Source organism: Anser cygnoides, chromosome 9, assembly GCF_040182565.1.
Source record: "Anser cygnoides isolate HZ-2024a breed goose chromosome 9, Taihu_goose_T2T_genome, whole genome shotgun sequence".
NCBI classification, from domain to species: Eukaryota; Metazoa; Chordata; class Aves; order Anseriformes; family Anatidae; genus Anser; species Anser cygnoides.
In genome coordinates, this window is record NC_089881.1 from 24,905,807 (window position 1) to 24,921,554 (window position 15,748).

General features: G+C 48.3%; 1 protein-coding gene and 1 long non-coding RNA gene across 5 annotated transcripts in view; one reads left to right on the forward strand and one right to left on the reverse strand.

Moving 5' to 3' along the window:
• The window catches only part of IFT80 (intraflagellar transport 80), a 47,374-nt gene extending 42,919 nt beyond the window's left edge, over positions 1 to 4,455 (forward strand). For all 4 annotated transcript variants that reach the window (XM_067002079.1, XM_067002080.1, XM_067002081.1 and 1 more), the window contains 2 exons: positions 278 to 401; positions 3,208 to 4,455. In XM_067002079.1, coding sequence (XP_066858180.1) covers positions 278 to 401; positions 3,208 to 3,321 — 238 coding nt within the window. In that variant the 3' untranslated portion in view covers positions 3,322 to 4,455. The remainder of the gene's footprint in view (positions 1 to 277; positions 402 to 3,207) is intronic.
• A 2,650-nt stretch (positions 4,456 to 7,105) lies between these two features.
• On the reverse strand, positions 7,106 to 14,053 carry LOC136791432 (uncharacterized). Its single transcript, XR_010833476.1, has 2 exons — positions 11,633 to 14,053; positions 7,106 to 9,440 (listed from the first exon to the last, which is right to left on the reverse strand). It is a non-coding gene; the product is annotated as an uncharacterized lncRNA (long non-coding RNA).
• Positions 14,054 to 15,748: the final 1,695 nt, after the last annotated feature.

Below are 15,748 nucleotides of genomic sequence, written 5' to 3' on the forward strand. Positions count from 1 at the left end.
TTGTCAAGCTCCAATGATGTGATGAGGTTGTCAACAGAAATAAATTGTTGGATATTTTTCATAGCATGCATCATAAAGTAGACAGTCACATTTCACTGGCTACTTTTAACCTATCAACCCGTGATTGATACTAATGGAAACCGCTTGGCACTACAGATTAAGAATCTTTGCCTGCAGCCCAAATGCTGTTCAGCATATTGTTTTGCAAAACCGTGGTGATTGTAGTTGTGCCAGAACATTTATATAGCCTGACAAGCCCGTTTCTGTTTTATTCCAGGGCGCTAGAGCTAGCAGTAAAGCACAAGACACATGTTGACACAGTCCTGGCTTATCGACAGAAGTTCCTAGAGGACTTTGGTAAAAAAGAAACAAACAAAAGATTTTTGCAGTATGCAGAAGGTGTAAGTATTCCTTGGGATTATTCCTACAGCTTTAGGTCAGCCTGTTCTTTGTAGCCATTGTGAGGGTGGAGTTGTTTTTGCATTTTTCCTTCTTTGGTTCAAATGCGGACACAAATCTCAAGATTTTACATCTGATTGAGTGCAAATTCATGGCTTGATGTGTGGCTACTTGCCTAGTCATCGTTGTGCGTGTGTTTTATTTGAAGGCACAGATATGGAATGTACATATTTAGTACCTGGCAAAGATTGTACAAATGAAGGCACAGTTGTTTTCTATAAACAGGGAGCTAGAACTTAGTATAGTTGAATGCAGACCTCTTAAATGTCTTCAGCATTTTTACATACTTTTATGGATAGCAACGATAACAAACTTTGAAAGTAACCATATATATGTTAAGAGTGGATTATGAACTGTTCTGCCAAATATGATAAATAGCTATATATATTTCTTCAAACCTCTGGAAAGTCTCTCCATAATCAATTGGTTATTTCAATGTATTAGCATTTCACAGATCTTAAAGATTGAGGAGAGATCTTACTGTTCATAAGCTAAAAGTATCTCAGATTCCACCAGAGTATCTTCAGTGCGTTACCTTGATGAGAGGTACCGCATGTGTACCTTAGGTGGCAATTTCACTGAGCAGCCCTTATGTCCCTCCTGCTCTTCCCCTTGCTGTTTCTAAGCATTTTGAGGGTGCAGCTATGAAAAGAGACGTGTACTTCAACAGATCCTTTCAGCCACAGTCGCTGATGGGTCAGGAACTGCATCTGAGCTGTTAGCTCAGATCCTTTAATTGGACAGTGCCCATTACTTCCAATAAAGCTTGATTTCTAATGTAAGTCATTAACTTTTAGCACTTCTGAGGATGTCTCACTTCATAAACAAGAATAAAAATCTGCACAACATCTAGCTGCCTGATGAACTGCTCTACAGTACTTTACCTAGGAAATGCAGAAAAATAACAGAACGGATTCCAACCACTCTTACTGTGCAGCATTTTCAGCTGCTGAGCCAAAAGTTTGCCTTCTATGTACTTTAGATCCATTACTGAGCAAAAATCATATTAATCCCCTGATGCTTCTGAAAGACACTTTTTAGATAATACTGTCTTGTCTTTAAATCATCAAGAGAGCTGGAAGGGTTCCTAAGCAATAACATCTTGTCAGTGACAGGGTGTGAGCAGAGTGATGTGAGTAGAGCCTATGCAGGGGTTTCACCTTACACTCAGTCTTGAAGATTGGGTGTTAGAGTGTGGGAAGTTCCTGGAGTCAACAAGTCCTCGAGCTGTATTCCCTGTCCATGTCCTGGAGCTCTTGTCTGCTGGATCTGAAGCTAGGAGGGGACCTACCTAATGAAGTCAGTTTGATGCTGTTGGCTACTGTGGTAACTGAATTCCTAATGCAGCCTGTCAAACTCAAGCAGCGAATTTAGAATAAAATGATGAGGACGACAAAGAGAAAAATCAAGATTTTGCGTTGCTATTCCATCCCTGGGAAAAGAAAGATCTCTCGCTTTTTTTTCTCACCACCAAAAACTCCTCCAGGCTTAAGAACCGAGGTCTTTATGTCTTTTCTATACTGCAGCTGAGACCACTGATCTGCGATCAGATACGGAATCTAAACAATGTGCTTAGTTGTTATATCTCACATCTTTATATATAAGGTATTATGTACCTAATATGTATACTGAGAATCCATATCTTGGCAGTTACTAGGTGTCACTGGCAAGGCTTGTTGGCTTCACTGGCAAGTAGCTCTCTGGGCTAGATGGTAGAATTAGCCCTTTCCATGGTATGTTTAGCATCTGCGTGACATCTGTTAAAGCAAACACATTCTTTCTTAGAGCTCCATAAAGATTTCAGTCATCAGATCCAAAGCACCTGGACCCAGCAAATGCATCCTGAATTGAGGGATTAACCTTTTCACATGAGAATGTGGGTATTGCAGTTACATCTTCCCTGGCAGAGAATCTTCCTTATTTCATGACTTAGTTAACAGGATAACAGCTACTCTGGAAATTCCCTGTGCAGCAGTTGAGATTTTTTCCCCATCCCATCTTTGACAGTCTTCATTCTCCAGCAGGGAAACTGAACTTTGCAATTACTTTTTTGTCCAGTTTTTGGGTATGTTTTTGTAGTCATCAAATGCACCATGATCCATGCTTTCTTGTCAGGCATTTTTGACACAAAGACAACTATTGTACCCAACTGTACCATGGATATCGTACTGTATCTATTGTCTGAAGTTTCACTGAAGTAGAATACAACCAGAAGACAACAATTCTCTGCTGCTGGAGAAAAGCCTAAATAAAGCTAAAACACTTCTTGATATAGAAAAATTTCAAGCAGAAGTCTCATTTCTGTTATATTAAATAACTAGTGTAATATGCCAACAGTTTACTTGGTGGGCTTTAGGTGCAGTCAAAAGATGCTACTGCATGTATTATTGATAAAGGTATAATCTGAGTAATAGGACACATTTCATTACATTTAAGTTAGATGTAAGATGATCCAAGTTATTTTCCTGTTTTAATGTTGTTGGTGTTTTTTTTTCTTTACACATCAAGATGTAAATATTTTTTAAATTATGTCAAGTTTTCTTTTAATTTAGAGGTGGAAAGCTCAGTTTGCTAGAACTCAACTGTGCCTTGGTACATTCCATTAGTGTAAGTTGACATCCATGAAGAGCTACATAAAGAGCAGTAAGGTCACTTCATAACTTCAGATTCTCCTGCCAGTGAATAGCTGTCTGACCTATCTATACAATATTATTTGACCTTGTTGTACTCGCTTTTCTGTTCTTGCAGCTGGAAGTTGACTGGAATAAAATCAAAGCCAAAATAGAGATGGAAATTGCTAAAGAAAGAGAACGAGCAGCAGCTAGTGCCACAGTGAGAGCTAGTGTGACTGTGCAGCAATAACTGTCCTTTTGGCAATATTAGTAAGTGCTTCTTGAGTATTTTGTACTGGCATATTTTGACAAACAAGTAAAAATCAACAAACATTTTGCAGGGAACGGGAGTTCGAGTTGATGTAGTTCTTGTTAATTGTTGGATGACAGGCAGAATTATTTACTACAGTGTCACTTCGGGCTGGATTTACTTTCTGATGCCCTAACTCCAGTGAATAGTTACACCGTAGTCCATAATAAGTACATACAAGAAAAAAGGGGAAGTTAATTTTTGTCTTTCCATTATTGGCTTTTAAATTTTCATTGCCATTAAAATTGTTTAACATTGGTTGCCCCTAGTTGAGTACTGATTTCCCTGTTTAAGCAACCAGTTAAGTAACCTGGGTATTGTAATCTGGTTATTCCTGCAACCTCAGGGAGCCTCTGAGAAGACGTGTTTAAATTGCCTTGAAATGAACTGTAAGCATTGAGAATTAAAAAAAAAAAGAGGTTGCACTTGTCAGTTACAGAACATTTCACTTGCAGTTGTACAGTTCTGGTAGTACCTAGTTCTGCTAATATCTATCTATTAGCAAGTTCTTCAATAGATGATTTCAGATTGCTTCAGCAACTCAGGTTTGTCTCTTAGCAAACAATTTCATAATAAAGAGTATTTTCCAAGGTAGTGTAAATTGTTCAATATACTGTGGAAGTTGCTTTGACTGTTGTTTGAAGTAATGAACAACGTTATGGGTTGGTTTTGTAGCATCTAGCACATTTAATTGAGAATGATACTCAGAGCTTCCTAAAGGTTAAAATATCATATTCACTTAAAATAGGCAAGAGCTTTACACGTATTTTCTCTGCCCAAAGCATTTGATTTTAAAAAATTGTTTTTACATGTGTGCTATTTCATCAGTACATACTTTTTTGTCTTCTACATAAGAAAGTGACTGCAAATGTTAGATGCTCTTTATAGAAGCCCTTTGCAGTATAAAGATGTGAGCAGGTTATTCAGAACTGATGCTTTAGAATAATCTTTCAAATGTTACCATCAAAATGTTAAATATCTATATATCAGGTGAATTTCTTGTGTTTTATAAATGACTATGTGACACTTCTTTTGCACAGTTCATAATTTTCTTAATAAAAATAATCAAATAAGTGTGGGCTTTTTTAATGTAGCTGATAGATAAATTATTAGGCGATCGCCTAATTGATTTGCCTTGTTGCTAAATAAAACAACAATTTCGGTGTAGCTCCTTTGAAGCTCCCAAATACATCAAGTACATGTGACAGCGAACACCTTCTTCACCTTCCATTGACTTGCAGAGAGCACTCACTAGTTCTAGAATTGAGCCCAAAATATCACTAACGGCAAGTGTTTAATGTTAGATTTATAAAGGCTGGCTTATATTTGTGATGCGATGTAAGCAATTTGTGAAAACCAGCTAGTGGTGATAAAAAGTTCAGTATCTCAACTCAGTCTTGCTCTTCTATTCCTGGGCCAGCTGGAAGCGCAGTAGAAGCAGCAAATTTGTTCAGCTTCTTAAAAATGCCTGGTGCAACAATTAGCAATTGTAAAGTCTGAGATAAAACAAGGGAATGGATGTTGTGCTTGCAAAGATCCTGTGTTAAAGTGTCTGCCCTTCAGGTTGGTGTTTGCATTGTCCGCAGTGATGCAGCAGTACTGCAAGCTGGTTTTCCATGTCTAAGTATGAAGAAGTGTTGTATAGTTACGGGATGGAAAAGGTGGTTCTGTACCTAGACGAAAGCACAGTGAAGACCTAAAGGTGTTTGCCACTGAGATTCATTTCTTTTCTGTGCTCTTCCAGACCTGAGCTACGTGCTATGCTGAGCACGTTTGTGCTAAATAGAAAAACAAAGAAATTGTAGGTAACAACTTGCTCATTGAGTGTTGCTGTCTTGAGGGCTATATGTTATGACCAGCTGACAACTTGAAGGTGTAAATTGCTGAAAATTATGTACTAAATGTTTTGGAAGGGAATATGAAAGCAAGGGTAGGCGTCAGTGGTGACTGATGAAGAGCAGTGACAAGAGGTTTTAGCACATCCTCGTGGATTACCAAAATAAATAAAAAATATAAAAGGAACTGCTGCTTTAACATTGCTTTGCATCGCGTTTAGCTTTCATTACCATCTTGGCTGCGCTTATTCCAGGTGCTGCAAATGGTAAGATGACTGTAGGTATCTTGTGTTTGTACAGGGGGCCAGAAGCTGTCTCGTAGCAGCAGCCTTGAGGGAGGTGAGAGGCAACAGCAGCGAGAGGTGGGAGCTGGGAGCTCCAGGCTTCCACTCTACCTGTGGCTTCTCCGTGGCCTCTCCCAGCCTCGCTTTTGCCGTCTGCAGGTGGGAGCCCTGTAGCTGGCTGTTGCAGCGTGGGTTTGGGGATTCCAAGAAGTTAATGTGTGTGATGCGCTTGGAGAGCGGAAAGGCTGGCAAATTGTAACTTTGAAGGATTTCAACCCCCCAAACCAGGAAACCTTAATGAATGGCATGGCACTTGATGAAGATGGCCGGTGTTGTTATTCCCTTCTGGACAGATGAAGTCACTCACCTGTGCTCATCCAGCCAGATGCTCATCCACACAAGCTGGACCAGGCTCCCTGTGCCCGCTGAGCTTGGCCCTACCCAAGAGAGCTGGAAGGGGAGCATCCTCGTCCCTGCTGGAAACTGGCGGAGTTGGTGAGGACCATTGACGGGCCAAGGAATCGGTTGGCAAAGCAGAGGACTGCTGCAGCTGTGCAGCTCTCGCCAAATCTAACAGAAACTGCCCAGAAAGGAGCTGACCCGGGTTTCAGAGGCGAGGGGCTTCGGTGAGATGCATACAGTTAGCACAGCTGTGCGGGGAGCCTCCCCGGCTCTGCCTTAAGCTGCACTGGGATGTCATCCAAACCTGTCAGCCTGCACTCTGGTAAAAGATAAAATTCGCTCTTGTAGATAGCAAAAAATGTCCTGAAATCCTGTGGGACTTGGTCTTGCTATTTCTTCAGAAAGCACGTAGCTTCTATTTAACAGTGAATGGAAATACTGATGGTAGAAGGGGGACAGAAAAGAGCCTTCCATAGAATTATGATGTGTCGGTGCTTCGGGTTCCAAAAGAAGCAAAATAGGAACCGAAACGTTGCTGTTACACTGACAAAGTGGGTCCTAGGAATGGAAAATGCCTCAAAGCTGTGAACTCCACTCCTTCAAGCAGTGAAGTAATTTAAGAGCTGTATCCTAACGGCCTGGTGCCAGCCGTTACGTGATTTTGGGGGTATATCTGGCAAATCTGCCCGAAAATTAATGTAAGCCCCCACGGTGTTTGTTTTGGGCCACTCAACCGAAATGATAACCTCCGTTACCATTTAGCTCTCCGGAAAAAGGAAGAAAAAAGTTGGGAATTTTCACCACGTAAGAACAGAAGGCAGCGCTCTGGCAAGACGCGGCTGTCTCTGCGCGGCTGGGTGAGGCCAGAACTGAGCAGAATTGGTCCCACAACTGAGGCTGAGCAAGGGGCGCGAGGCAAACCGCTGCAGAAGCAGAGGTGAAGTTCTGCGAGGTGAGCACGGCAGCCCCAGCAGCACCCGACTGTGTTCTGCCGCTTGAAAAGGGGACACATTTCAACTACATTACAGCATGGTATGCTGGGAGGCCAGTTTGGCTCGTTAAAGCCGCATTGTTTTCAGTCGCCTTATTTCACTTCAGAATAGTCAAAGCTATAAATAGCAAATAATGGAAGAGCTGGCAGCTTTTTAAAACAGATCTCGTGGTAAATGTTGGTAGTATTTAGAAATAGAACGAAAAATGATTTAAAAAAATCATTTATTTATGTATTAATATTTCAGGATCGACTCAAGGCATTAAATACAGGGCTGGGGCAGGGATGGGAGCTGCCAAGGTACCCAAGGGCATGGAGATAAACGGTACCGAGGGCAAGAGGTACCCAAGGACATGGAAATAAACGGTACCCGAGGTACTGGGATGAGCAGTACTTGGAGACGTGGGGACAAGTGGTACCCGAGGGCATGGGGATGAGCCTGGGGTTGTGGGGACAAACGGTACCTGAGGACACGGGGATGTACCCAAGGATGCGGGGCTGAGCGGTACCCAAGGGCACGGGGATGAGCAGTTCCTGACCCCTGAGTGCCCGTGCTGCTGGGGGCCCGATCCACCCCTGTATCCGTCCACGTGTTCCGCAGTAACCCTGGACCTCAGCTGTGTTTTTTGCTGATTCCCATCAGCTCAACTGCAAAACTCCTCAGGCAACCGGGAAAGGAGCGAGAGCTCTGTTCCAGCCATGGAAAAACTTACTAACGTGAAACATGGCAAAAAATGACCAGCACTTTTCTGCTTGGCTTCCTCTTAGGCGATCAGGCCAGATCTGATACGCAGCAGCTAAGCCACCTACGTGCTGTCACGTGTGCCGGGTCAGCTTCCTTTGTCCTGTTTACTCGACCCGCAGTGATTTCAGTGCTGATACCCGTAAGCGATACTCCTGCTGTCATCCTCGCGTTTGGGTAGTCTCACACCGACCGTATCTGCTGCAGATTTTGCAGGGCTCAGGATCAAGGACGGTGAGAAAAGGTTCCCTACAGAGCAGCACTGGGCAGAGGCTGCAACGAGCAACGAGCTGAGCACAAGTAACTCATCACCAGCTCATCGTTGTGCCTCCCCCCAGAGCTGCAGGTGCCCGGGGCTCCAGCAAATGCCCGGGCTGCCGAGCGGTTTCTGTGAAGGAGCCGCCGAAGTCACTTTCCTCCAGTTTTTGGGGGATGTGCAATTACCGATCCTGCAAATGACCCCTGCAGAAATGCATCGATCCCTTTGGAGCAGCAGATCGTTAAATACTTGACCTCCAGATCTTTCAAATGGTGCCAAAGAGCTGACCGGGCACAATAATTATTTTATAGTCGGCTTAATTTTCCCAGCGACCATTGGCACTTGTGTAACTCCAAACCTGTCTTCACGGGAGCCCGCTGCATAAAATGCTCTCTTTGGCACGATGCTTCACATCTGCCTTTCCTTTTCTTTTATGTTTCCTCCAAATATGGGAAAACTAATTGGGAGAAAGCACGCCGAAGCAGGGGCTTCTCCTTTTGGCAAGACCCTGGAAGCCTCAGCGCAGGGAGCAGCACTGTGAGAAGTAATCCCGTGGCTCGTGGATGACAATCTAGGTTTGTGACAGAAACGAGCTCAACCCTTGATGGTCGTCACAACGTTCAAAGCGTTTTGCCAAAGAACAAGTATTTTTAAAAATTTCTGTAAAAACAGAAGCTCATAAAAATGCCCAGCCACAGCTTGCTTTCGAGCGCTGCTCAGTTCGGGCGAGCTCTGAATTGCTTGAATTAAAAACACATAGCTGGGCTCTATTACTTCATATTTTCTGAGCACATCTGTAACTGCAATAAGGCTTAGGAAACAAGAAGATGACTCTGCATATGTATGAAAAAAAAAAAGCCATTACCTCACAGCCCAGAAATCTCTACTGCCAGCAAATATTTTCTTTTTAGACTATTAAAAAAAGGGAAAGTGAGAGAGAGAGGCTCAAACACTCATGCATGACTGCGATTCCTTCCCAGACTAGGTCATTTCTTCTGCTTAACGATTCTGGATGTTCTCCAGAAGCAAAATGTGTTTTCTTCAAATAAATAAAATGTGGAAATATCGCAGCAAACTTGTATCGATATCAAGCGTGCTGTCAGGCATCCCAGTTTCCATGTCGCAGTTAACTTACTCCTTTTTATTCCTTCTATTCAAAATAAGCATCAGCAAAGTTGGATCGTGCCAGTTCTCCCCCTGCAATACCTCACTGCGACTGGGACTCGAACCCTTCGATCTGTGAAGGCTCCCGTTCATTCACCGGCCTTGGCCGAGGCTTCCAGCGCTACAACTAGCGAGCACAACACTCACACAATGAAGCCGCTCGTGTAACAGGCACGATTTGCTCCCATGGCTGTTTGCCTTCTGAGCCAAAGGTATTAATTTCTGCAGATGATCCAGGATTATGGCCGGGGTTCAGCACCGTCCAGGAGCAGAGGTTTCGTTTCGAGGCCCCTGCTGGCAGCCCATCGGGGCGGGCGCGCTGCCGGCCGCGGTGTTCCACTTCAACACACCAACGCCGAAATACATTAAAGCGCGGCAACAACTGAAAGGCAATAAAGAACAATTTGTCACGGTTGGAAGGATCGCTGCCGTGGCCTGGAATAATGAAATATTTTTTTTTTTTTTTTAAACAGGGGGCAACATTTTTCCAAGCCACAGTCCTCGTTAGTCACGCCGGTTCTCAAGGGGCGGCAGCGATACAGTCATGAATTTCTGAGATGATTTCATCTCACTGTTATTTACAACTTAGCCCAAAAACTCAGCCTCTTCCTATTATTTGTGGTTAAATATAGCAGCGGATTTTTTCCCATTCCTTCTTCTCTCGGAGCGGTTTCTCTGCCACCCACACGAATCGCATGAGTCAGAAGGCACACGAAGGAGCTGTTCCCATCTGGCCGGGCCCTCGCTGGCTGCGCTCGCACATCCCGAGGTCACCCCGAGCATCGGGAGGTGAAATAATGTCTGTCTGCTCGCAACCGGGGGTTAGCTGGGGTGCCACGAGCCCGGGGGCACGGGGACGGTCCTGCCCTCCTCCGGCTCCAAATGCCCTGCCGCGTCCCAGCCACTCTCCTGCATCCCCGTGCAGGGGTTTCAGGTGCCCCAGTTTTTATCCCTGCCAAGCAGGGGGTCACCAGGAGCTGGGCAATGCTCCAGGCAAGCTGGAAAACCTCTCCTTTTCCCTTCTTGCCCTTCCCTTCTGCATCAAGATGCTTTCATTGAGCAGAGCATTTCCCACCCCAGTGCTGCCAGCACCACTCCATCCCCGGAGCCCCTTTGGGATACGGCAGTCAGAGGGGTTTTTGCTGGGGATAAATCCAACGTCCACCCGAAACGAGGCAGGTCAGGGCATCACCTGAGTAGCAGGTCAATAGGATGTTAAAAAAAATCAGAAAAAGGAGAAAAAATGCCGGTGGCTTCAGTGGGAGGTGAGGGATGCGCTCAGCCCCGGCACGGGCTGGCGGCCATCCCACCTCGCTCCCACGGAAAGCATCCCTGCGCGATGCTGCTGGATAAAAACCACGGAGAGCTCAGCAGCGAGGCCGGGGAGGCTGCGGTGACGGGCGCAGAACGGAGGCTCGGCCTCCGCGGGGGAGGACGGCGGGGCGGGGGCGGTTTGACCCTGCTATTTTTACCGCGGCGTTTATTCGCCGTAACTAACCGTGCCGGCACGGAGGCGGCGCAGCGGGGATGCGATCGGCTCGCAAAAACAGGAAAGGCCTCGGCGTGGCCCCCGGCCCCTCCGTCCTCGTGGGCTCCTGCCGGTGACCACCCAGCAGGGCTCCGGCGGGGCTGTTTGCGGCAGCCCACGGGGCGCTGGGCCCTGTTGTGAAAGGGCAAACGTTCAGGGTTGGGAAATGAGGCGCGTGGGTCCCGTGAAGCCGAAATAGCTGATTTGCCATCTCCCCTCCACCTCTGAACCGGCCCTGGGCATCTGCACACGCCGGATTTATTAATTCAGTCACATCTGGGGCAGCTGACATTTATGTTCTGGAAGTCAGGACAAAAATATGTGAAATGCATCACGGTTTTGCTGCTGAGGAAAACTGCAGGATGCCGTGTAAAGGGTTCTGCCGTGAAGCTCGGTCCTGTTCTCACCTGGCACCATGCATGGGCGCAGGGGCTATAAGGGCAGGAGAAATCGGCTGTTTGCAGCTGCAGTGACGCACCACGTGCATGGAGGAGCTGAAAACAGGGGCCTGGTACCCTGGAAAGCCGCTGGCTCTGCACAGGGACACAGTGGGTGTCCCCTCCTGGGGCTGAGTGTGTGGGTCCCGGGGGGATGGATGCATCCCAAATCCTAAAACCCCTAAAATCCACGGGTATTTGTTGTGGCCTTGCTCATCCCACTGTCTGCTCTCCTGGGGGGGTCTCTGGATGACATTTGGATGGGAAACGCTGGCTCCCTGACCACGGCTGCCCCAAACCCAGCGCCGCCCCTTTCGATACATTTGATCAAACCGATGTGTCTGGGGCTAGAGCTCCGTTTTTCCTCTTTTCATTTTCATTTCCCCCTCGCGTGCAGGCGGCCTGGCTTGCGGCCCGGCTTCCTGTTTGCCACGGGCCGCGGCCGGGCCCTGTCCGGCCTTCCTGCCGCTCCCCGCTCCCTTCCCGGCCCCCTTTCCCCTCGCCGTGCCCTCTGTCCCCTCCTGGCCCACAGCAGCCAGGAGCAGCCAGTCCCTGCCTTTTATTTAAGGAAAATAAATAAAATTTTAAGGAAAGTAAATAAAAAAGCACCAAAAGCAGCAGAAAGGTCTCAGCTCGCTGCCGTTATTTCCAGCCGGCAGCACCTGCTCCACCAGGAGAGCTGAGCCTGCAGCACCTTGGTGCTTCATTGGGGCACAACCCGCAGATCCCCGCTGCCACACGTGCCATGCCATGCTGCGCCAAGCCGTGCCAAGCCGTGCTGTGCCGAGCCGAGCTGTGCCAAACCGTGCTGTGCCGCGTGGAGCCATGCTGAGCCGAGCCGTGCCGTGCTGAGCCGTGCCAAACCGTGCCACGCGGAGCCGTGCCGAACTGAGCTGTGCCGTGCTGAGCCATGCCAAACTGTGCCGTGCCAAGCCGTGCCGAGGCATGCCGTACTGTGCCGAGCCGTGCCGTGCCATGCCAAACCGTGCAGAGCCGTGCCAAACCGTGCCGAGACAAACCGTGCCGAGTCAAATCGTGCCGAGCCGTGGAGCCGTGCCATGCCGAGCTGTGCCGAGCCGTGCCGAGCCGTGCCAAACCGTGCCGTGCCGGCCCCAGCCGTGCCGAGCCGTGCCGTGCCGTGGAGCCGTGCCATGCCGAGCCGTGCCGTGCCGAGCCGTGCCGAGCCGTGCCGAGCCGAGCCGTGCCGGCCCCAGCCGTGCCGAGCCGTGCTGCAGGCGAGGAGCCGTCGCCCCCTGCCGGCTGCAGCCGTGCCCGCGGGCGGTTCGGAGGCGAGGGCCGGGGGGGGCCGGGGCTGTGCCCCCTGCCACGGCGCCGCCGCGGTACCGGGCGGCCGGGGGGGGCTCGTGGGGGAGCTTCGGGACCTTGCACGGGCTGCAGAGCAGAGGGGTGAGTTGGTAACGCCAGCTGTCAGGCTTCCTATTTCTATACCTACACCTATACCTATAGCCATCTGTACCTATATCAATCCATCTCTATCTCTATCTCTATCTCTATCTCTATCTCTATCTCTATCTCTATCTCTATCTCTATCTCTATCTCTATCTCTATCTCTATCTCTATCTCTATCTCTATCTCTATCTCTATCTCTACCTATACCTATACCTATACCTATACCTATACCTATACCTATACCTGTATCTATCTATTCCTATTCCTATTCCTATTCCTATTCCTATTCCTATTCCTATTCCTATTCCTATACCTATACCTATACCTATCTATTCCTATTCCTATTCCTATTCCTATTCCTATTCCTATACCTATACCTATACCTATCTATTCCTATTCCTATTCCTATTCCTATTCCTATTCCTATTCCTATTCCTATTCCTATTCCTATTCCTATTCCTATTCCTATTCCTATTCCTATTCCTATTCCTATTCCTATTCCTATTCCTATTCCTATTCCTATTCCTATTCCTATTCCTATACCTATACCTATACCTATACCTAATCTATCTTTATATCTATACCTATACCTATAGCCATACACCTACCCCTATACCTATACCCCTATATCTATTCCTATACCTATACCTAGAAGCACCAGGCTCCAGCAGGCCTCCTGGCCGCTGCCTCCGGAGCTGAAGGCAGCCCGTTCCAGGCCGAAGCCAGCAGCGAAGGGCTCCTGTGCAAGTTGCGTGCCCCACTTGTCGCTGGGATGAAAAGATCTGGATTTTCTGACAGAAGGCGCTCAGCAGCACAGTACAACGTACTGTCCTGGGCGAACAATAAAGCCCACATCTCGAGCTTGGCACAGGACGCTTTCACAGCCGCCTGTATGAATGAATATGTGAGCCACTATTCTTTGAGTACATTCAGGCAAATTCTCCCACTTTGCATACATTTTAAGGATCCCCATACATCTCTGGAACACACGCACCCTTGTGCTGGTGCACAGCGCGCCGAAAGCAGCAGCAGAATCAAATGCTGACTTAGCTTTTCTTAAAAAAACATGAGCCCGCTGTGGGGGTAGGCAATGAACTGGAGCTCTGAAAATCCTGCAGTGCTGTGACTTGGTGTTCTGGGGCTGGCTTGGGCAGGAACATCTCTGGGACCACCAAGTTCACTAGTCCGGAGCATTTGTAGCAGTTTCTTTGTGTTTCTCTCTCCCTCTCTTTTTTTACAGCATATTGACAAATACATTAGTTGCTGAGAAAGAAAGTGTGTAGACTGACTATAATAACTATATAGTAGTATATATGATAGTATGTATTTATTTATTTTATATTTATTCCTGGCGAGGAGATCCCTGCCGCAAGGTGCCCATGGTGCAGGTAGCAGCTCGGGGCTCTGGCCCATGGCAGCTCCCAGGCTCGGGTACCCCAAGCCTCTTCCAGGATGAAAATCATCCTGCAAGCAGTGCCGGCTGGCCGGGCATGTGTTCCCAGTCCCAGCTGCTCAGAAAGAGCAAGTGCCGTTACGGCTGCCCATAAATCACCGCTAATTGTCTGCTGTCCTGGAAAGAAAGATGACTTCTGCCTCCAAAACTGACTGCAGGCCTTGCTCCGCTGCTGCGTGGCTCCAGTTTAAACTGGTGAAGGGTTGCTGATGCAACACTGGAATAGTATCCAGCGCTGGGGAATCAGGCCCGCTGTGGAAAAGGCTTAGTTTGAGTGTTTTGGACCGGGCGCTGGCACTTTGAAAGGCGATCTAGCTGCTCTGTGACTCTACAAACAATGTGTGCTGGGCTGGGCCTGCCACTGGAATAATTTAAGAATACTTTGTGTTGGCATAGTTATCAGGGTGTTTATTGCGTGGATATATTTCTTCACCTCCGTGTGAGGGTGCCTGGAAAAAGTCGGGAAAATAATGGCTCCAGACAGCTACCCTCAGCAAGCTGCTCGGCGGCCAGGGACGACGCCAGGACCATCGGCTCTGCTTCTGCCCCTGTCCAACTGTGCAGCGCTTTGCAGCCCCCCGGCAGCACTGGTTGGGTTACCTGATGACTGGCCCAGGAGCACGCCAGCCCCACGCCACCGATGCCCCGTGCACCACCTCCAGCTCTCCCACCCGTGAGTGTCTGACAGCAGGACGTGCCAGCAGTATCCTGCAATTTCGCTGTAAAATAAACACTCTGCTCTTCTTCAACGGCTGATTATATCTAGCCTACAGCCTTTCTGGGAAAGGCAAAGCCACAAGCGCAAACGCTGTGCATTATATGGCTGTCTTTGGTTTCTCATTTCTCCTGTTCTGTCTTGCTTTTCTTATTTACTCTTCATTGTATCCTATTTTGTGAGCACTTATTGTCACTTACACACCCCTGTCATTGTTCCTGCTCCTGCGCTCAGGAAATGAACTTCTTCTGCCTCTTTTCACTCTGTTACAGGCTTGACTTCCCGGTGCTGATCGCCAGGGGATTTCCTATGGCAACACAGCCACCCTTTTCCTTCTTCCCAAACTGACCCCTGTGCGTCGCTTTTCTGGTGTTTCATGTGAAGCTGCTTTCCATCTCATCAGGCTTCCATCACACTCTTATGAACGCTCTTCGCAGCCCAGGCCTTGCACCTTGTTCCTGCAACGTCTGCACGAGCATTTTGGATTTTCCAGAGCTATTTAGACCCTTGGGGGTAACAATACTGGCGGCGTGCGCGGCCGCACCCAGCAGCCAGGCTGGCAGGGTGTGAGGGCACAGGGGCAGCGCCGGGGGGGCTCCCGAGACCAGCTCCAGCCCATTTGACCCCCGGATGGGAGGGCATGGGAGCTGAGCACTTCAAAGGCGCCAGAGCAGCCTTTGAGACTGTGTTTACTTAAATACTTGTGCTTATTTATACAGCTAACCTTTTTTTTTTTCTGTCCTTTGCTCGGGGCAGACGCGCGAGCAGCGGGGTGTGCACGGCGGTACCCAGCTGTGCCCAGGAGCTGCCCGTGAGAGGGGGCAGTGACACCAGACCGTGCCACCCGCTCGCACACGCCAGCGCAGTGCCCCGTGGAGGACTTTGTGCCCCGCTGCTGACAGGAGAGGAGAGGGTCAGAGGTTGTCGCGCTTGGGGCAACGCAGCGGAAGGAGGACGGTTGTGCGATCGGGGCCAGGGGGGCTTCTGGCAAACGGGACAGCTCAAAAGCCTGAAGCGCTTCCTGAAACACCCCCTTCCGAAGGGCTCAGCCACGGCCCCAAGGGCCTGGTGGACACCGGTGTGTCCCTCAGGCAAAGAAGGCTGGCGGTGCCTGGTGGCACGAGGCCTCGTGCGGCCGGCAGGCCGA